This window comes from Muntiacus reevesi, chromosome 4, assembly GCF_963930625.1.
Source record: "Muntiacus reevesi chromosome 4, mMunRee1.1, whole genome shotgun sequence".
Taxonomy (NCBI): Eukaryota; Metazoa; Chordata; class Mammalia; order Artiodactyla; family Cervidae; genus Muntiacus; species Muntiacus reevesi.
Genome location: NC_089252.1, coordinates 144,571,744 through 144,593,123, shown reverse-complemented (window position 1 = coordinate 144,593,123; position 21,380 = coordinate 144,571,744). Strand labels below are relative to the sequence as shown.

The window sequence follows — 21,380 nt, the reverse complement described above, 5'->3', positions numbered from 1 at the left end:
TATACCAAAGACTGTGGGAATATGGGTCTCTGGAACAAGTTCTGGTTCACAGCACTTCACTGAATATCAGCTGTCTTAGGAAATCGGGAAGGGTGAAAAGGCTCTTTGTAAGCCTCAGTCCTGCTCCTCAAGTATCTTGCCCCATGAGGAGGTAAGGCGGTGGAGGAGCTTCACCCTCAGTCTAGGGCCCCCCCCCCAGAGTAATCGTGACCTCTCTTCGACCCTAATTCATTGTTTGTATATCTCTCTATAATCAATACTGTTGTTGATCCAAAAACCTATACAAAAAGTAAAACAGATGATCTAAACCTGGACTCCAAATCTGTTTCAGTTTGGGGGCAGCTGCTGGGGAAACTGAGGAAATAGAACAGCTGAGCTCAGTTCCGCAGATCCCCACAGGGTGGAGAGGAGAGGAAACCTGGGTGTCCTTGGGGACTGAAGAGGGGCCAGGAGAGGAGGGGTTGGGGGAGGCTGGGCAGGAGGAGGAGGCCGGGAACGCAGGCCCGTGGTAACGTGTAAACACCCGGCACAGTCGGCTTTCGTCTTCCCTTTCTCTCTCCCTGAAGCAGGCCTGGTTAAAAATATCTTTTTCTGTATTGCTTGAAAAATTTTTATTTCGTTTTGTTAAATTCAACTGAAATGCCATCCAGTTAGAAATTGATGGATTAAAAAACATCCTCTTTAAAAGTTTATACCTTCTAGAATATATATCATTCTCACCCTGTGTAAATGAGTGCGATCAGCTTTTTCTCTAATAGGTGGCTGAGGTCGACACTGCAGGAGGAATGGATTTTGTGTAAAAATAAGTAATCTCGGAGCATTAAGCAGTTCTTGGAAAGGTTCCCTGATGGGTAGGCTTAAGATAGTCAGAAGGCACTGAATTTCTGGGATATCTGGGAAGAAGGCCTCTCTCTTGAAGATGGGAGAGACGTCAAAGAAAATGGGAGAATGTCAAAGGCAGTGCTGCTCATTGGCAGGCCTCCCTTTCAGGAAGCAGAGAAAACATTTTCTTCTTTCTTCTCTTCCCTATTACACCACATGACCCCCAGTGACCAAGACCCAGTCTGAAGACTCATACTATTATTGATGGGTTAATGCAGAGTACATCATGAGAAACACTGGGCTGGAAGAAGCGCAAGCTGGAATCAAGATTGCCGGGAGAAATATCAATAACCTCAGATATGCAGATGATACCACCTTATGGCAGAAAGGGAAGACGAACTAAAGAGTCTCTTAATGAAAGTGAAAGAGGAGAGTGAAGAAGTTGGCTTAAAGCTCAACAGTCAGAAAACTAAGATCATGGCATCTGGTCCCATCACTTCATGGGAAATAGATGGGGAAACAGTGGAAACAGTGTCAGACTTTATTTTGGGGGGCTCCAAAATCACTGCGGATGGTGATTGCAGCCATGAAATTAAAAGATGCTTACTCTTTGGAAGGAAAGTTATGACCAACCTAGATAGCATATTAAATAGCAGAGACATTACTTTGCCAACAAAGGTCCGTCTAGTCAAGGCTATGGTATTTCCAGTGGTCATGTATGGATGTGAGAGTTGGACTGTGAAGAAAGCTGAGCACCGAAGAATTGATGCTTTTGAACTGTGGTGTTGGAGAAGACTCTTGAGAGTCCCTTGGACTGCAAGGAGATCCAACCAGTCCATCCTAAAGGAGATCAGTCCTGATGGTGTTCACTGGAAGGACTGAAGGACTGATGCTGAAGCTGAAACTCCAATACTTTCTTCTCCTATACAGTTCTTCGCCACCTCATGCGAAGAACTGACTCATTGGAAAGGACCCTGATGCTGGGAGGGATTGGGGTCAGGAGGAGAAGGGGATGACAGAGGATGAGATGGCTGGATGGCATCACTGACTCGATGGACATGAGTTTGAGTAAACTCTGGGAGTTGGTGATGGACAGGGAGGCCTGGCATGCTGCAACTCATGGGGTCGCAAAGAGTCGGACACGACTGAGCGACTGAACTGAACTGAATGTTGGTCAAGGATTAATAAGTTTTTGTGTTGACCTAACAGTTTAACTACCATTTCGAACATTATTACTAAGGAAACACAGATTCTATAAACTTTCAGAACCTAACCTATTCATAATTTGGGACTTGGTGACATTATTGAAGAGTCTTTGAATCCTAGAATGATAACCAATGTGGAACCAAATACTTTGGATTAAAATCTTTGCTTTGTTCATGAGTTTGGGGCCAGTTTGTATCCCCAGTCTTTTACCTTCCATCCCTACTTGCCAATCAAAGTGAACTTTTCTTCCCCAGAGTACCCTGTCATTTTCTTTGAGATCTAGGAGAGTTTAGTTAGTTTATAAGATTTACGAACAGTAGTCTTACAGGGGCATTGGAGAGGGTCCCAGATCATGCGAGTCCCCAGATTCAGTGTTTTGGTCTCCTCTCTCAGGTCTCTAGGGCCTGGACCTTGTTTCATTGCTGGTGGGAGGTGGGTCTTGGACCAGGCTCTGAATTTCCATGTAACTGGCTCTATATTGTCTTTATTTGTGCTGTAAACATACATGATATGGCTTCTGGTGGGGAGAGTAGTGAGGAGGATAATCAAAGTTATTTGTATTGTCTTTGGAAGTTATAAATTCTTTAAACAACAAATTTTGTTATTAGTTAATATATTTTATTTGGGTCAATGCAGAGATAAAGTCACTTTTTCTGTACGCAGGAGTTTGGAGAGCCAGGGAAGGAAGTGAAGGATTGGTGAATATTCCATAAGAAATTGACAATTAAGGACTGACTCTTTCAAAGGAGATTTGGAACAAAGCCATAGATTTTCTAAGGAGTTGCTGTATTTCATGCCTTTTTTTTTTTTTTTAGAATTTTCATTCAAGAATAAAAAGAAATGTGGTTATTGTGATTCAGTTTGATCTGTTTTGCCCTAATGACTACAGTTAACTTAAAATACAAAAGTAAAACCTTGCTTTTTCCCTTTAGCCAACACGGGATGACCGAGGGTGGATTATTAGTCCCATTGGCCCCAATCCCTGGTGGACTGTAATTGCTGCGGTTATCCCAGCACTGCTCTGCACTATTTTAATATTCATGGACCAGCAGATCACAGCCGTCATCATTAACAGGAAGGAACACAAACTCAAGGTAAGAAAAATTTCTGACCTAGAATAATGGCGTAATAATAATGGCAACCTATTATATCTTTAAAAAATTATAGGAAAAGCCCATTTAGACCATGAACTGTAGAACCTTGGTAAAAGCAGTCATGGAAGGAGCTCATACAGAGTTTCCAGGGGTTTCTGACTCCTTCATTAATGACAGAGATTGGTTTGGAGATGAAACTAGAGTAGAGCATGATTGTACAATGTGAAGGAAGCTTGGAATCCATTACTCTCCTCTCAGACCTATGGAGGAGGTTGGTGGGCAGAATTCTTGGTGGTCCCTATATGGTCACATGCTCTGGTCCAGCATTATCTTCCTGAGGTTCAGGTTAGAGCTTGGACCACAGTTTCCTGGAGACAACTGTTCTCCCACTGGTGTCCATTACTGAGGTTTCCAGACTGAACCTTGAGCCCAAGAATCCTAGGAGGTAGGGTTGGTGCCAATACGTTTATTAGAGGCTTCATGACTTGTCTCTATTCCTGCATTACCTAGAGTAGGCAACATCCATATTTGGCAAGGAATGGGGAGTGTTTATAGGAACCTGTCTATCGCCAACTCCTGTAGGTTCGACCCTCTAGAATGGTCAAGATGTGTCTCTGGCTACTCTGCCAAGAAAGGATGAATCTTTGAATATGTGATACTCAGGGTGAGATCTGGGGACACTTGGATAAAAATTGGATATTGGCATGTGTAGGACACGCTAAGGTTTCTCTTTCTTCTCTGTTCCCTCCAACCAGGAGGGGCTGCAAGACTCTTCTGGAATCCCTGGACCCCTTCCTTATCCTTCCTGCTTTGGGCCTGAGACTCTTAGCTCACTGTCCTATGTCCCACTACAGCCAGCCCACTGATGGTGATGGAGACTCTGTTTCCCCACAGAAAGGATGTGGCTACCACCTGGACCTGCTGATGGTGGCCATCATGCTGGGTGTCTGCTCCATCATGGGCCTGCCCTGGTTTGTGGCTGCAACTGTCCTATCCATCACGCACGTGAATAGCCTCAAACTGGAATCTGAGTGCTCTGCCCCAGGAGAACAGCCCAAGTTCTTGGGCATCCGAGAACAGAGAGTGACAGGCCTTATGATCTTTGTGTTGATGGGCTGCTCAGTCTTCATGACAACTATATTAAAGGTAAAACTATTCATTTGTTCATTAGGTAAATATTAAGTGCCTAATTTGTGCTGGGAATGCAGTGGTATGACAAATAGATACACATACAAACACCTGCCCTGAGGAGTTTATTCTAAGTGGAGCATGACAGACAAGATGTAGTTAAGGAAGTTAGTTAAGAAAATAAACAGGGTAATTACAGAATGTAATATGTGATCAAAGGAAATATACAGTGTTGTATGGTTCTATAGAGAATTAAAGGGATGTGTTTTGTTAGCGTGGTCAGAGAAGGCCTCTCTAAGGAAATGGTGTTTAAGATGAGATGGAGCCAGCCCTGCCATGTGTGGTGGGAGAGGACATGGAGGGAAGACAGAAAAGCAGTCTAGACAAGTCCTGAGGTGAGAAATAATGATACATGTTCTAGGAGCTGCCAGGGCTGTGTGGCTCAGGGATGTTAAGGCCAAAGGCATGCAAGATGCAAATGAAGAGGGCAAGGGCAGATCATGTAGGGCTTGTTGACACTGGTGAAGGTAACCTTCAAGGGGTTTTAACAGTAGAGGGACATTATCCATTTAGTATTTTTTTAAAAGGTCTCTCTGGCTCATATCTAGAGAATTAAGTATTTAAGTTTGAGGAAAAGTAGAGGTAGAGAGACTGGTGAGTCTATTACAGGTGAGAGAGGATGGTGTTGGATAGGGAAGTTGGTAGCAAGGAATGCATAAAAGGCATGACTTCTGTATATCTTGGAGGAGATCAGGTCTCGCTGGTTGACTGGATATGGAATGGGAAAATGGTAAAAATCAAAATGACTGCTAAGTTTTTGGCTTGACCATCTGGGTGGAGAGTGATGGCATTTAAAGTGGAAAAGACTGTATGAAGGAGGAAGTGATTTTGTAAGGGGTGGGCTGTGATCAGATTTGAGTGAGATGTCTTTTAGGCATCTGAGTGAAGAGGCTAAGGGAGGTTACTAGACTAAAAATATAAATGTGGGAGTCAGCAGCACATCAGTGGTAGTGAAAGCCAGGGGCATAGATGAGCTCACTCAGGGGGAAGGGTAGCTATAAAAGAAGAGGAGCAGAGAGAAGAGCAGAGTCCATGGAGGTCCAATGTTTAGAAAGTCGGTAGAGGAGGAGACAGCAGCAGAGACTCAGAGGAGATGCCAGAGGGGGAAGGGGAGAACCAGGAGCATATGATGTCAGGGAGTTCAAGCGAGGGGAATGCTTGGTTGGAAACTGTGGAAAAATGAAGACCAAACCAAGATCATTGGGTTTGGCAACATGGAGGCCTAATGAGACTTGCCAAGAGCAGATTCATTGGAACAATACTGTAGAAGCTGAATGATGGGATCTGAAGAGTATATAGGTGGTGAGGAAGTAAAGAGAGTGTGGGCAGACAACTCTATAAAGTTTTTTCTACTAAAGTAGATCAGCAAAATCAGCAGTGACTGATATGAGACATGGGGTGAAAAGAGGATTTTTGGAAAGATGGAAGCTACTTTGAACATGAGGAAAAAAACTTTTTGTGGCTGAAAGGCCTGCCTGTGGGAAAAACAGGATAAAAAAGAAAGTTCAAGCCCCAGCCATTGTGAAGCACTTACTTATCTCCCTTGCCTCCTCCCACTTTTTTAGTGACTCGTCAGCCACTTCGGCCTACAGTGCAGATGCTGTTTAAGGGTGCAGATTGGCAGAGGTGGGACAGGATTCTGAACCCTCCTCCTGCCCGCTTACCTTCCGCTTAATCTTGCCACCTCTCCTCATGCCCCTTCCCCCTTCTACTCTCTGTCCCTGGCCCACCTCCACCCCCACCTCTGATCTGGGTGCCATCTGGAGGAGCCCAAAGGTGTCTGCTCCTTTGGGAACGTAACCATGAAGTCATGGTGGTGGGCATTGTCTGGCCTTCCTAGTACAGCCTCAGGAGGATTCTTTTGGGAAATCATTCATTCAGTAGTTCTAACAAGGTTAGCACCAAATTGAGATGTCTGCTCACTCTAGAGCCAGAACAACATAAAATCCAATGCGGATTTTCTAGTTCAAAGAAGAATTATGTTTAGAAATGTTCTTTAGCCCCAGAATAAAAGCAAATTGAGTGTAGTCTTTGCAATGATATTTTCTTTGCCTTAATTCCATGGGCTTCATTACCTCGTAAAGTTGCTCTGAAAATTACCTAGATTGGTATAATGTGGGAAGCCTGCATGTGTATTCAAGTGCAATAAAATCATGTTGCCATTTCTCCCCATTCTTTATCTGACAAAATACCCCCTACCCCTGCCCTTAAGTCTCTGATTAATAAAAAGCAAATGCTTTTAGCCTATATTAAAATATACCAAATCCCTGAGGAGATGATTATGTGATTATAAAGGATTTAAAAGATTTCAGTTCTGTAAAAGAGATGGGTGAGTGTGTGTGTGTGTGCATATGTGTGCATATGAGTGTGTGTGCCTGCCCATTTCCCTGGAGGAGGAAGAACCAGATGGGGAGAAGATGTGAGGCCTATGATTTAACCGGGACCAGATTACACTTACATGTAATCATTTCATTTCAGAACAAAATGATTTGTATCATTGTCAGCTTCTGTTTTCGCTTCTGCTTCTTAATCATGTAAAGACAGCAGAAGCGAATGCAGCATTTCTGCAGTGATTTGGGGAGTTTGCTTCCTTCTTGGAGGTTTGGCAGTTTATATAATCTTGAGTGTGCTATGATACCACATTGAATTTCTGGTCTCTGCCCTTTCATCTTCAGTTTATCCCGATGCCGGTCCTGTATGGAGTCTTCCTCTACATGGGAGTGTCTTCCCTGCAGGGAATTCAGGTACTGTGGGGTTCAGTCAGGCAGCGTCTTCCCTCTGTGAGCTCCCCTTCCTGACCAGGGAGAGCAGCTTCCCTAGGGAACCACAATCCAGTTCTCGAGGGACTATTTCCTAGTCTTGCTGCTTAAGCTCTTTTAGACATTCCCTTCGACACTGGGCAAAATACAGTCATGTTGGCATGAGGGCACAGAGACTTCCAGGGTGGCCTGACTCAGCACCATGGTTCCAGTCCTTCATCAGTTTTATTCAACAGACAGTTATCAGACATGTATTAAACACTAGGTATTTTGTCAGATGCTAGTAAACTTAGATCTGAAAGGTTGGTCAGAAGCCAAATGGCTTCTACACATGCATACGTGCATGTCAAATTGCTTCAGTTGTGTCCTACTCTTTATGACCCTGTGGACCATAGCCCTCCAGGCTCCTCTGTCCGTGGGATTTTGCAGACAAGAATACTGGAGTGAGTTACCACGGATGATCCTAGTTTTGGTGCCAGGCTAAAATGTGTGGGGGTGTAACTGGGGGTACATTGGTGAAGAGGTTGGGAAGTCATGGGAACTGCCCCAGGTAAGCAGGTATTACTTCCTGTCACATGTTGTCTTTCCCCATCTATCAACTCATTCCTCTGAGTCCTTTGAATTGAGAAAATCAGGAGCTAACTTGTGTTAGCTCATTTTATCATAGATAAAATGATAATTTAGCTGCTTCTTCTATTGGTGGCTGGTTCCTCTTTGTTATTTTGGAATGTCCAGTAGTCACTTTTATACACTGAGTTCTTTGGGCAGGTTATTTAATCTCTCTGAGTCTCTGTTTTCCTTTTTATAATATAAGGATATTTTCTATATCCAGAATGTTGTGAGGTTTCATTTTATCTTTTTTCTTTAAATAATTCGTGAAAAGCTCCGAACTCCTCCAAGAACAAATAGATTTGGGCTTTTAAGCAGAAGAATGCCATTGGCCTATTTTGTTTTCAGTACTCCCTAAGAAAGAGCTCTCTCAGGAGCTACAGTGTGGATAGAAGAAAGACAGTTGAACTGAAAATGAGAAGAGACAGATTTAAATGTGACGCTCTCCCTTACCAACCTTGGCCGAATGACCTGTTCTCTTTGAGACTCAGTTTCTACTTCTGTCAGGTAGAAATGGTATTAGCTACCTTTCAGAGCCTATGATATAACAGACATGAATGGGCCCTCCAAGCCCCAGGGAAACCACTGAAAGATAAGTGCTGGTTCCCTTTTTTCAGTTCTTTGATCGTCTGAAGCTCTTTGGGATGCCTGCGAAGCACCAGCCAGACTTCATTTACCTCCGGCATGTGCCGCTGCGCAAGGTGCACCTCTTCACCCTCATCCAGCTGACCTGCCTCGTCCTGCTCTGGGTCATCAAGGCATCCCCAGCTGCCATCGTCTTTCCTATGATGGTGAGTTTTAAAAGGTATTGTTCTTTATTTTAAAAAATAGTGCTAAAATAGACATAATAGAAAACTTACCATCTTCACTATATTTAACTGTACAGTTCAGTGGCATTAAGTACATTCACCTTGTTGTGCAGCCATCACCACCATCTTTCTTCAGAACCTTCTTCATCTTGCAAAACTTGAAACTCTGTACCTGTGAACCAGTAACTCCCCTCAGTCCCTGGCAACCACCATTCTAATTTCTGTCTTTATGAGTTTGACTCCTCTCAGGATCTCATGTGAGTGGAATCACAGTATTTGTCCTTTTGTGACTGGCTTGCTTCACTTAGCATAATGTCTTCAAGTCCGTCCATGTTGTGTCAGGGTGGGTTTTTTGGAGAACATCCATCCTAATGGGTGTGAGTTAGTATCTCATTGTGGTTTTGATTTGGTTTTAATGTCCCCAGTGATAAGTTATCTTGAGCATCTTTTCATGTGTTTATTGGCCATTGGTATATCTTCTTTAGAGAAGTGTCTGTTCAAGTCCTCTGCCCATTTTGAGATAAGGTGGATTGTTTTTCTGTTGTTGAGTTTTAGGAGTTCTTTCTGTATTCTGGGTATTCGTCCTTTATTGATGGTGAGTTCCTGTTTTTTTGGTTGGTCTTCATAGGCCAAGCATTATTTAGGGGACCTTGAGGTGTGGATGCATGTGTGTAGTAGTATGCCATGTTTTTTTTAAGACTATCTGTCTGCCTTTCTGCCTGTCTGTATTTCTTTCTATTTATTCATATTTCTTTTTCTTTCATGAATTTGATATGGAGAGAGGACTCTTTATGATAATTTGCATATTATCTGAAAGCAATATGGTTCCAGTTTAGAATTCATTGCAATCAGAAGTGTCTATAGTGGTGGAAATGGGAGAGAGGAAGAGGTGTGTAGCACTGCAAAGTGGCTGGGACACCCTTACCTCCTTTCAAACTGAAACAAGGGCTTTGGGAAGGAGACCAGGAAAGTTGAACTATGTGGTGCAACTGGTGACAACCTGTTTCCTAAAACCAGGGTGATGATGAAATACATGCCACCCGACCACCGCACTGTTTCATCTTGTCTTCTTGATGCCTTCCTCTCTCTGGCTCACTCTATGTCACGAGAATGCTGAGCACTCAGTGTTTGAAAGTTACCCAAAGGATGGGCCTCCGGAGGGAAAAGGCCATGAGGGTAATATTGAGTATTCATTTACAGACTTTTGAAGTCTGTCTTCCTAGGAGAATATTCAAGGATGAGGAAACTTCGGGGTTCTTTTTCCCCAATCTCCTAGATATATATCTTCCTGATGGGATTCTCAGTTTTGTCGGAATACAGGTACGGTTCTGCATTGGGGTGCTATGCTCAGGGCTTGAGTGTTTGGTTAAAGAAATAGCAAACCCCCAGCAACTCCTGGAAGGGGGATACTTTCAATTTTGGATTTATTGTGAAAATAGTTGTTGAAATTAAGGGGAAATGAATGCAGTTAGCTAGATTTGCCCCATTTCTGGTCCAGTCACCAGATTTAGCTGGTGAACACCAGTCAGTCCAGGCAGGGCATTGTGGCTTATTACTGGTTCTTCTTTGGCTGAAATGGCCCTAATGAGGAGAAAGTAGAGAAGTAATTGAGAACTCTGGTCATTTCTGTTGAGTCGATTAGCTGTCATATTTTAGGCAGTTACCTTTTCTCCCTGGGCCTCAGTTTCCTCATTTATAGAATGAGTGTCAAACCACATCACAGGCCAGAGACAGAAACCACTCGAGATCCATGTGGCAGACACAAAGCAAGGCTTTGCAAGTAAATGTACAGGCAGAGGCCCAGAGGAAATCCAGATGGCCCTTCAAGGTTCCCTAACCCTGTGGTGGCCCATGCTTGGGTTGGGTATAACTGGCTCCACTAAAACCATCTCCTAGAGAGGCTTGCCACCCCTATCCTGCCCTCTAGCCCTTCCAACTGGCCTCGAGCCAGGAGAAGACAGCTCTTAGGGCAGTCTGACGATGAGGGTTTCTCTTTTCAATGAAGAAATTAAATTAGTTCAAGTAGGGAATTAATAAGTTGTAGAGTTGTTATGATGATAGTTAAATAAAATATTGTATATAAAACACTTAGTATCTGGTACAGAGAGTCTCAATAAAAGGCAACTATGATGATTATTATGAGTTTGATTCTGCCTGACATGTCCTAGTCTGCTGTGAATATAAGACTTGGTTTTTCACTCCAGAAGGGAACAAGCCTTTTTAATTTATTTTCTCTGTATTTCTTCAGGTTTTGGCCTTGGTCTTTGTCAGGAAAGTCATGGATCTCTGTTTCTCTAAGCGGGAGTTGAGCTGGTTGGATGATCTCATGCCTGAGAGCAAAAAGAAGAAGTTGGATGATGCCAAGAAGAAGGCCAAGGAGGAAGAGGTCATAGTTCTTGCACCAACTGCACACTTTGCAGCAGCCTCAAATTACAGAACATAGGAAGGGCCACATGAAAAGTCAGCATGTCTGGAATCCCAAGGGTTATATTTAGGATTGAGGAAGATTACTCTGAAGATATTCTCAGCTGATATCTGTCCTTCATCTTTAAATTTGATAACCAGTTGTTTTTTCCTCTGTTTGTCTACAGCCTACTTACCAGGTTTACACTTAGAATATGAATGTGAATCTGCTTTTATTATCAGATTGAATAGTTTATGTTTTCCCAAAGGTCTAATTTGATAATTATTCAAAATCTGTTATTTTCTGACAGTATTTGTTACATACTTAATTGCAGATGGTGTTGTGGTTCACAGAGATAACTTGTATAGGACTTTCTGTCCTTTCTCATTTTCCTGAGCACTTGGCATCTGCCATCCACACAATGGACCTTCAGTCAGTGGCTTATAATATGTGCAAAGAATGGATGTGTAGCAAAATGAAAATACCAGTCCAAGAATGAGCCTGAAAGAGTTTCCGCATCCAGTTAGTGCCTGAAATAGGCACTTTGAAATTCATTTTAGAGGAATTTTTTCCCAAAATCTTGAATTTTGAAAATCTAATTTTTTTTTAAGATATAATTGACACATAATATGGTGTAAGTTTAAGGTGTACAGTGTACAGTACAGTGATACTATATAAGGATAAGCCAAAAATTCAATCCCTGGGTCAGGAAGATCCCCTGGAGAAGGAAGTGGTAACCCACTCCAATATTCTTGCATGGGAAACCCATGGACAGAGAAGCCTGGTGGGCTACAGACTATGGGGTCGCAAAAGAGTCAGACACGACTTAGTGACTGAACAACAACAAGCCTAAAGTAAGTTAAACCAAAAGTAGGATAGTCCAAAAGTCCACAGGCTAACACATAGGCTATGTTATTGTGGGGGATTTCACACTGGTTGCAGAGGAAAGGAAGACTAGAGTGAGTAATGTCCTCCACATCACCAATATTTCTATAGGGCTTGCCAGTGTGGGAATTAGGAGTAATCTCAGAGATAAAATCTCCAGACTGGAGTCTGGTGGCATCACAGAGCGCTAAGGGGTAGGGCTGTGATAGGTGAAGGTGGTCAATGAGATAAGTAAGTTCTGGGGTTATAATATCCAGCCTCGTGACTATAATTAACAAATATTGTTGTTCAGTCGCTAAATCATTTGCAGTGCCATTGGCTGTAGCCTGTCGGGGTCCTCTTTCCAGTAAATTGGTAGTTGTATCTAAAGGTTTACTCAGATTCAGGTTCCTTTTTTTTTTTTTTAAGTACTGTTCAGTAGGTGCAGATATTGGATTGTCACTCATTTTATGGTGAGTCAAAACTATGAAAGAACATAGCTACATTCTCTTATAATAAATGTGAGAGAAAATTAGGTAGAAATTATAGGGATTGAAAAATGGGCTGGTGTAGACTACCTTGATCCAAGGTAAAATAATATCTCTTTTTCTTGCAGGAGGCTGAGAAAATGTTAGAAATTGGGGGAGACAAGTTCCCCTTAGAGAGCAGGAAGTTACTAAGTAGTCCTGGAAAGAGCAACAGTTTCAGGTAAAGCTCCCAGAACATGGAAGAGTTGACTTCTTTCGGTGGTTCTGTAAACATTCTGGCTTTGTGGTGGGGCTTGGGGCATGAATGCAGCTGCCGTTATAAAAAGCTAAACATTCAACCTCTCAGTTGCAACCTATGAAAACACCCTTCCTTTCTTGGTTTCCTGAGGGCCTGCCATGCGTCAGCCACTGTGCCAGTTATGGGAGTCATGGGAGGACCCTGCTTCCAAAGTTCATGCTCTCCTCAAACCAGTCCTCTTTCTGCCTATCTCTGCCGCCTTCCAAAGGTGAATAGGATACAGGCTATGCTTGTCATTCTAGTGGGCATGAAGTTCCCATGCTTAGGCAAGTCTTTGGGGGATGGGCAGCCAAGCCCCTTCCAGCTTGGCTCATGGCAACTGCAGTCCTAGAACCCAAGGGGAAACTGAACTGGGATTCCTCCAATTCCTTACTTCTGCCAGTGATCTTAGCCTTTTGATCTGTTCAACCTGTTCGTGGTCTGCTCACCACAAATCACAGGATGCTAAATCGGTCCATTTGTGCTTTCATTCCTAGCATTTTGTTTCCACTTTGAGAGAGGAATACACAAGCTGAAAGAAGCCCAGAGGTGGAGAGGGAACAGGAAAGGGAGAGAGAGGGGATCTGGGCCATCTAGATGCTGGATAATTTACTGCTGACTTATTGAATTGACTGTGGTTTATACTGAGGGAGAGAAGAGGAAAAGCTTCTCTTTGGTCTTTTATTCATTTATTTATGACAACTGAAAGTAATATATACTTAAGGTATGCAGCATTATATATAATATATAAATATATATATATAGTAAAAGAATTACTTTAATCAAATTGACAGCATATTCATCACTTCCTATACTTACCATTCCTTTTTTGTGGGTGGAGAGAACAGCTGAGATCTACTTTCTTAGCAAATTTCAAGTATACAATACATTCTTATTACTAACTATAGTCACCATGCTCTATATTAAGTCTTCAGAACTAACTCAACTAACTAGTTCTACAGAACTAACTCATGGGAAGTTTGTACCCTTTGATCAATATCTCCCCTTGTCCCCCACCCCTCAGCCTCTGGTAACCACCATTCTAACTCTGTTACTATGAGTATTTAACTTAAAAAAAAACACTGACCACAAAGAAATGGAATCTTTGGTCCGTAATAAACTTTCTGTACGTTGCCATGCAAGGAGCCAGAGACTGCATTCTCTGCGGTGAAGTGGGAGCCATGTGCCTTTTCTAACAGGTGTTGCCTCCTCTTGGCCTTTTAGAAGGAAACAGTCTGGCATGTGGAAAACTTCAGAGTACTGGGGACTTGGGAGTTTCTGGGAGACCAAGGACAGGATTCAAGGCCTTGATTTTCCACTTATGCATGTTTGACCTTGGGCGGTCTCTCAACCCTACAAGCTCTGGTTTCTACACATTCAGAGTGAGGATGTTAATCATCTCTGTTGCTATAATCGTTAAGATACCACATTGTAACAGACATTTGTAAACTACAAATGGAAAAGATCTGGCCGTGTAAATGAGAAAAGGAACAAAGAGTGCTTAGCCCCATGCCTGGCACACAGCGAGCGCTCAGTCAGTTGTAGCTCCTGATGCTGCCACTATGGGCATCACAGTGCTGTCACCAGCTTCGCCAGAGGGGCCCTTCAGAGGAGAGCAGAACTGTGCAGGCAGGGCTGGCCACTTGCCAGCACCCAGCCCAACCCTCAGCTCTGACTCACAGGCCACCTTGCCTTTCGAATTCCAACCATCTGGTTCCTAGTGCTGCGAGAGCTGAGACGAGCCCCCTCAGACTTCATCTTTTCCCTTCTGGTGGGTGGCGGGCATCACAGACTGGGGTATATGTCTGACTTTATGTCTGACACTGACTGTCCTAAGCATTGATTTCAGATGTGACCCCTCTGAGATTAATATATCTGATGAAATGCCTAAAACCACGGTCTGGAAAGCTCTCAGTATGAATTCCGGAAACACAAAGGAAAAGAGGTAAAGAGAACTATAATTGCTGATTTTTATTTATTTCTGGCTTTTAAAAATAGAAATCATGTTGAAAGTAAACTGTATTTTAGGTATAAAATTGAATTTATCTGTTAAATAGCACATCTAGGACTGCCGCTAACCTCACAGAATTGTTATAAGCCTAAGAGAAGCAAAAATGTTTTCCAACTATTTGAGCAGATACATTGTTTTGAGCTGCCCATTTACACAAGCCCAAAGTCAGGATGGAATTATTTTGGAATGTAAATTTGCTTTATCTGTTTCATTCCCTTTATCCTCTTTCTAGTTCCCATTTCAAAATCTGTAGAGCATCTCTCTGGTGATTGCAGCCATACAAACTGGAAAATCCTTACAATATTTGGATAGTGTTGATAATATTGATACAGACTTTAACCTATTTAACTTGTTCCATAATGAGAATTATTGTCTCATAAAGATTTTGAAATATTAAATTATAACTGTTTTCTTATTTTGAAAACCAAATTCTGAATATCGTTTGTCAGTAGCATAGGTCAATCTTAATCTGGTTCATGAAGAAAAGGGAAAGACTTGAGGCATTTTTGCCTACATTGAGGTAGGCTGTGTACTCAAATTACATAAATTATTTGATCCAAACACTAAGTCATCAGATAATTGAAGGTGAAATCTTAGGTCTTACTAAAGGCAATTTTTCTAGCTTAAAAAAAGAGAAAAAATTCAGTAGGCTAGGTCAGGAGACTTGGCCTAGCTATTAATTTCATGTGTAACTGGGCAGACCACTGTTTCTGGCACTTGGTTTATTCAGCCATGAACTGGGGGTAATAACTGTCTCATTCATAATGCTGCTCTGGAAAGTCACAGCCACCAGTGGGTGGTAGTGGTGGGTTATTTCTTCATCGAATGGGTTAAAATAAATCTGTGCTGAATGTGAGTGAAATATAGAATCTTGTTTCCTTCAGAGGAAAATCCAGGCAGCTGTCGAAAGTATAACGCACATGATTATTTTTAGTTGAGAACTAGTCTACTTGTAAATGAACTTAAAATATAACCAGATCCAAATTGTGGTGACATCTTCAAAGTATTGTGTTAAAAGCAGGAATGAATCATGTGTTCCCTTTTTGTCTAATTGTAACACTTTTGTTCAGTCTCTTCAACTAAAAGTCTTTGCTGGGCTGGAGGCTGTGGGCCTTGAGGTGCCACAGGGAAGCTCGGGTTACAGAGAAGATGGCGAGGGTCTCAGAGAAGAAGCGAGCCCCAGCCTGGCCCTGTCCTTGGTCCTGGCCAAGACATGAGAGATTCAGTTATTGGTGGTGTGCGTCAGAGGGCATCGCCAGGCGTGCGCATGGAAACAGACGACCACCTCCTGCTGGTACTTCTCCTCTTCCTTCTCTTTCTCTTCAAAACTGCCACCATTGAAGACCCAGCTTCCCACTTGCCAGACATTTCCTCTTCAGGTGGCTGGCCTGCTGAGCCATCTAAATCCATTCTGCCACTGAGGATTTTCCTCAGTGAGGTTCCTTTTGCTCAAGGACGGGATGGGGGAGTGGGAGGAGAGCAGAGAGCAAAGGGAAGCCTCTCCGGTTGCATAGTGACTGCAGGCTCCTGGGCAGCCCTGGGCCTTGGTTTGGTTGCCTCCTCTGCGGGATGCTGGTCAGACCCAGAGGCTGTCAGAAGGTCTGCTCCTAGGAGGGTCTGCACCCTGAGCTTTGGCAGTGCCAACTACAACAACCAGAAGATGCCTCTGACCCAGTGCATCCTCCTCGCTCCCTAGCAGCAGCCTGCATAACTCAGCAAGAACCTTGGATGATGAAAGGGCCAAGAGGGACACACGCACTGGACTTGCTTAGCTCAGATGGGAAAAGGCTCAGGGGAAAATGATGAGTGAGGATGAGCAGCTTCACTTGGTTTCATTGATAGAGTAAGAGAATGAGCTTTAGTGGCTACAGAAGGAATTAGTTTAGACATCAGGAAGGACTTACTCGCCTGAAGATTTGTCATACTGTCTGCTTTCTAGATATCTGGTGAAAGTTTGATTATATTTATTTGTGAGTAGAAAAGGAGATAAGGGGTTTTTTATTGGGCATGTTGAGGAAACATCCGTGTCTTGCTGCTGTCTCTTGAGGACATATTTTGATTCCATTCCTGGAGAGATCCAAGTGCTTACATAATGTCTCCTTAGCTGCCTTAGTCGCAAACCATCGTCAACTCAATGGACCAAACCACTTTCATCATCCTGGATTTTTTTTGTTGACACATGTTTTGACTTTCAGATGTAAAAAGCCACAATGGGGAAATGAACTGTAAGTGGTGAAATTCATTCTGGTATTCAGTTTAAAACTATATTTCTACTTCTTGTCTCCTCTGTCGCAGTGAGGGTTTGGGCTCCATTGTGTATAGACTTTCCCTTTGTGCACAGAACGTGACTAACAAGCATGTTGGTACCCAGGGGATCTGATCAGTTTCCATCCTGGAAAATATTTGTACAGAGGGACGGCCCCTCAGGGTGCTCTTTTTCACAGGTGAAGAGTTGGCTACATAATCTTATTGAAGTTTACATTCCTTAGACTCCAAAAATATGTTGATGCTATTCTAGTCTTACTCTAGGGACTTTGATATTGAAGGAATTCGGCATTTTCCTATCTCCCTATATCTTAGAGCCACAATTATTTTTAATACATAGATGATTTTCAAAATATTTAACAACTGGTACAGGATAGATACCAACCACTCAGAAAGGATGCCTGATGTAAACAAGCAGTATGTATGGCCATACCAGTGCCTACTGGCTGAGCATCACCCTGCTTTCAAATATTAAAGTGATATCCCTTTGAATTATGGGTATTGTTCCTGCTTGTCTAATTTCTATTCACAAGGCTGTTTCAGGGACAGCCTCAGCTTCCTTTCCTATGGTGCAGACAGGATCAGGCATGCTTCTTTGAACTCTATGGGCATTAAAATCTTTGAGAGCCAAAGCTTCACATTTTATCACTTTAGGATAAATGTAATCATTGTACCTGTTTACCTACCTGGTTTAGAAAAGTCATAAGGCAACCCATCATTGAGAAAAGCTTTCTTGCTGACTTTCCCTGTCCCTCTCTGGCTGCTTCCTTGAACTTGCCTCCTTTCTTCTCTGTTCCCTGAGAACATCCCTCCTCTCTTCCCCCATCTTGCCCCTCCCATCTTTTCCTGCCACCTCTGTATAGGGAAGGTGGTGACTGCATCCTGTTCCCTTGGCCTCAGTGTGGCTACAAGGAATATAGCAGGGAAATCTCCATCATGCAGCAGAACTGGGTGACAGTGTCACTCCGAACATGTTTCTGCACACACTGATGTCTCATGAGGCCCTGTCCTGTGGGCTTCCTGTCTTTGTTACCCTCCCAGGGTCCTGGCACAGCCTGCTTTGGGAGGCTATGCCAGTCTTCTGGGGAGATTAAATTTTCCTCAAACAACAGCTAGCTCTGTTTGTGCTACATCTCAGTGGTAGGAACCACTCCATACTCTTCCTCTCTCATCTTTCCCAAATCCCACCCAGCACTCAACTCCAATCCTGGCTGCTTCCCAGCTCAGGTCTGTGGCTGGTGACTGTGGGTGGCAGAGTCAAGTTGGGACAGTGTTTAGGATAGGAAACTGAGAGTGATAGTGAAACAGAGGCCTCGTGTGTATATGTGTGTGTGTGTGTGTGTGTGTGTGCATGCATGTGTGCTTACTGACAAATAAGAGTATATCCAGGGGATTTTGTTGCTGCTACCGAACAGCCTTGTGCATCTAAGCTGTGGGGATATCAAGAGAATATGGTCCTTCCCCCATCTAGGACTTCCCCTCTCTAGCCTGATTAGAACTGCCTGAGGGCAAATATAGGTAGCTTAGTCTTAGAAAAAGATGTTTAAGCTCAACGTTAAGGAGAAACTGATTTAAGGGTAGAAAGCAAGGCAGGTAGTTAGGTAATTCCCATGCCCAGGCTTGCTTGGGCCAGAGAAGTTGTCCACCTCTTCTCTGACAAGGGGAAATTTCAGCAGCAGTTTGAGTGTTGACAGTCAGTGTCCTGATAGGCTGGTATTGTAGAGTAGGAACGGATGGAAGCCAGGGATTAAGAAAGTGATGGTGAGTGGAATCTTGATTCTAAGCAGAAAAAGTGGCATCTTAGTGGCATCACTAAGTGAGTGGGTTACTTCCTAATCTATGACTTAGGGAAGGGTTGGTCTAGGGAGAAGGTGAAGGTCAGCAGAAATGTGTTGTGAAATTGCCCAAAATGTTGCTTACATGAAATGCAAGCTAATTCTTTGTAGCTGTTTATGATTTCAAACTTCTGATGATGGGACTGTCAGGAGGGCTGGTCTTCACTGCACTCAGCTCCTGTCCCCTCTCTTTGTTCGTATATTAAATTTGCCTTTGGGGTAGAGAGCTAGAGAACCATTCATTTCCAAAACAAGTTATAAATAGTTGCTCTTTCTATTTGTCTGAGATGTGACTGACTTTTAAATTAGTCATAGATATTTGGTCAAAATCTGGTATGCTAAGTCTTAGGTTTGGTTAACATCTTAGGTCGACATCTGTGACCTTTAAGAGGTCTCTGCTTTGGGGAATCTGGTTTTTGGTCATCCAAAAAAGACAATTCCCTGTTTGACTTTATATTCTACCTATTCTGTATTCTAGACTCTCCTCCTAATTAAGGAATCAGTAATTCTCCCTGAAACTTCTCTGTTGATTTCAACATCCATGTTCAGGATGTCCAGGTTTTCCTGATGCATAGGAGAAGGCTTGACCCAAGGTCTTGTGGCTTTCATTCTAACTATCATCAGCCATACTCTCCAGTATGTTCTTTCTACTAATTTGTCAGCTTCTCTAAATGTCTGCTTTTGCAGGAGAGTTAGCACATCCTCTGAGGACTTTTAAGTACTGCTTGCTAGTTCGTTACTGCATTTTCCTTAGACTTCTCAGGTTCCCAAGCCACATCCTGGCAGGACAGTCAACATGCATCGGATATTCTCAACCTTCTTGACTTTCTTTTGGTTGTAGCTGCCAGACCTCCTAAGGTAGAAATTGTTCCTGCCAGTCCTAACTGGCCAATTGAGACATCATCTCAGTTCTGCCCCCTTTTGCTGACTTAGCTTTTTCAAGCTCTCTTTCCCCTTCTTTCTGCTTTTTCCTCAGTCTTTCAAGGTCTTCTTGAAGGGAAGGAGTTTTTGGTCAGAGGTCCTAACAATCCCCTCCAGTGGGGGCTGGGAAGAAAGGGAAGGAGGTTGGATAGTTCTGGGGCTGCTCCAAAAGGGAACTTGATGGTTATTTGCCTTATTTAGGATGAGGGACTATGAATTCTCAAGCCCTCAGGCTCATCCATATTTCAGTGTAAATAGAGAAAGACATTTCAAAACCAAATAGAAGGGATTTTTCTACCAAACCTATTCTTTGTCATTCTTGGTGCCCCTGGGGTCTTATATTAATTATAGAGAATGGGGTAGTTGACTCAATTCATGTTTCTTTAGTTTCTTTATCAGAAGGAGGCTGACTTTCACAACCAAAGAGGTGTGAAGTAACTCTATCAAAAGAGGAAAGGAGTGTCACATGAATCTTTTCAATAGGAAACATCAGAAAGTGGAAAAATTCAACTACAGGCATAATTCTTTTAGGAGATTCTGTGCTCAAAGGGAATGGAATAGTTTCTGATCCTTCTGAAAAGAAAAAGAATAGCATTTTCTGAAACCTAACTCACCTTCAGCATTGGAGAATACAGAACTTTTCTTCTAGATGATGGCATTAATATTTCTGAGCGGGAGAGAGAGCGCCTATCCACAGCCCTTTCCCAAGCCCAGCAGGAATCAACAGAGCTTGGGTTCTCTTAGCAGGTTTGCAGTCGATTTCAACTTGCAGGTTTTTCACACGTGCAATAAACTGAATGTGCAATTACTCCTTTTGCAAAAGAGGCCAAAATCCTCCTCCCCACACCTCTCCTCCATATTCATTCCTCCAAGATGATAAGCCTCCCTCTCGTTTTTCTGTGTCTGTCTGTCCGATTGGTTAGATACAGCTGCCCTCCCGAGCACATGGTGTCAGGTGGAGAGCAGAGCGACCTTCCCATGGAAGGGGACAGCTTGAGGTGCTGGTACATTTCCCTCGTTTTCTATGTTCTTCTTTCTAGTAGGTCTCCTGTAGAGATAGAGATATTTTTGTTTTAGAGATTCCAAAGTATATATTTTTAGTGTAAGAAATGTACCCTCTCCACACTCCATGGTGTAAATAGAACCGAGAACACGTGTCATTGTGATAATCCCCTAACGATCTGCGGTAGCAGCAGGACCCCCTGTCCCTCACCGCCTAGTCTCACGGTTTGTGTCTGTGAACCGAGGGGGTGATGGTGACACCTCTGCCTGCCCAGACCTTCCTGTGCTCAATGGGTGAAAAATAAAGTCTGTGTAACTGTTAATACCTATGGTGTTCTTTGAGCTTGAAACATGGGATCTGAGCCAAGGTGACCACGTTCCAGACTTGGGAAGAAGAATTATGAAGATGCAGGGGTGGGCCTGAAGAGGGGCCTGTATGCTTTCCTGGGTGCAAATCCTGAGGATCCCTGGCTGGAGCCACAGAAGAGGCTAGAATGCCCTTTCTTTGCGGACCACTTAGACTTATTTTTGGGTCAGGGGACAGGATAGCATGAAAAGAAAGCCAGCCCACTTTGGAGCTACAACTAGGTTGATGTGGACAATTGCTAATATTTAAGGACTTGCCAACTGTCTAAAAATCCAGATTTTAAAGATCTACAGTCATTCCAGATATTTTTGGTTTTAGGGGGCATGGGGCTCCATTTCTTTTCCTCTCAAATCCAGTCATTGGAGGGATGGAGGAAAGGGGAAGAAGGAAGAGTGAAGTGGTGAGCGAGGGGGTAGAAGGCAAGGGTAAAGCCAGCCAGCCAGCCTTGTGGAATGTGAC

At 43.2% G+C, this 21,380-nt stretch overlaps 1 protein-coding gene across 1 annotated transcript in view; it reads left to right on the top strand.

Annotated features, from left to right (window-relative positions):
* SLC4A8 (solute carrier family 4 member 8) overlaps positions 1 to 20,831 on the top strand; it is a 79,352-nt gene extending 58,521 nt beyond the window's left edge. Inside the window, exons 18-25 of the mRNA XM_065934376.1 lie at positions 2,961 to 3,122; positions 4,017 to 4,268; positions 6,986 to 7,054; positions 8,296 to 8,469; positions 10,736 to 10,873; positions 12,372 to 12,463; positions 14,370 to 14,465; positions 15,602 to 20,831. Coding sequence (XP_065790448.1) covers positions 2,961 to 3,122; positions 4,017 to 4,268; positions 6,986 to 7,054; positions 8,296 to 8,469; positions 10,736 to 10,873; positions 12,372 to 12,463; positions 14,370 to 14,465; positions 15,602 to 15,614 — 996 coding nt within the window. The 3' untranslated portion in view covers positions 15,615 to 20,831. The remainder of the gene's footprint in view (positions 1 to 2,960; positions 3,123 to 4,016; positions 4,269 to 6,985; positions 7,055 to 8,295; positions 8,470 to 10,735; positions 10,874 to 12,371; positions 12,464 to 14,369; positions 14,466 to 15,601) is intronic.
* The last annotated feature ends 549 nt before the right edge of the window (positions 20,832 to 21,380 follow it).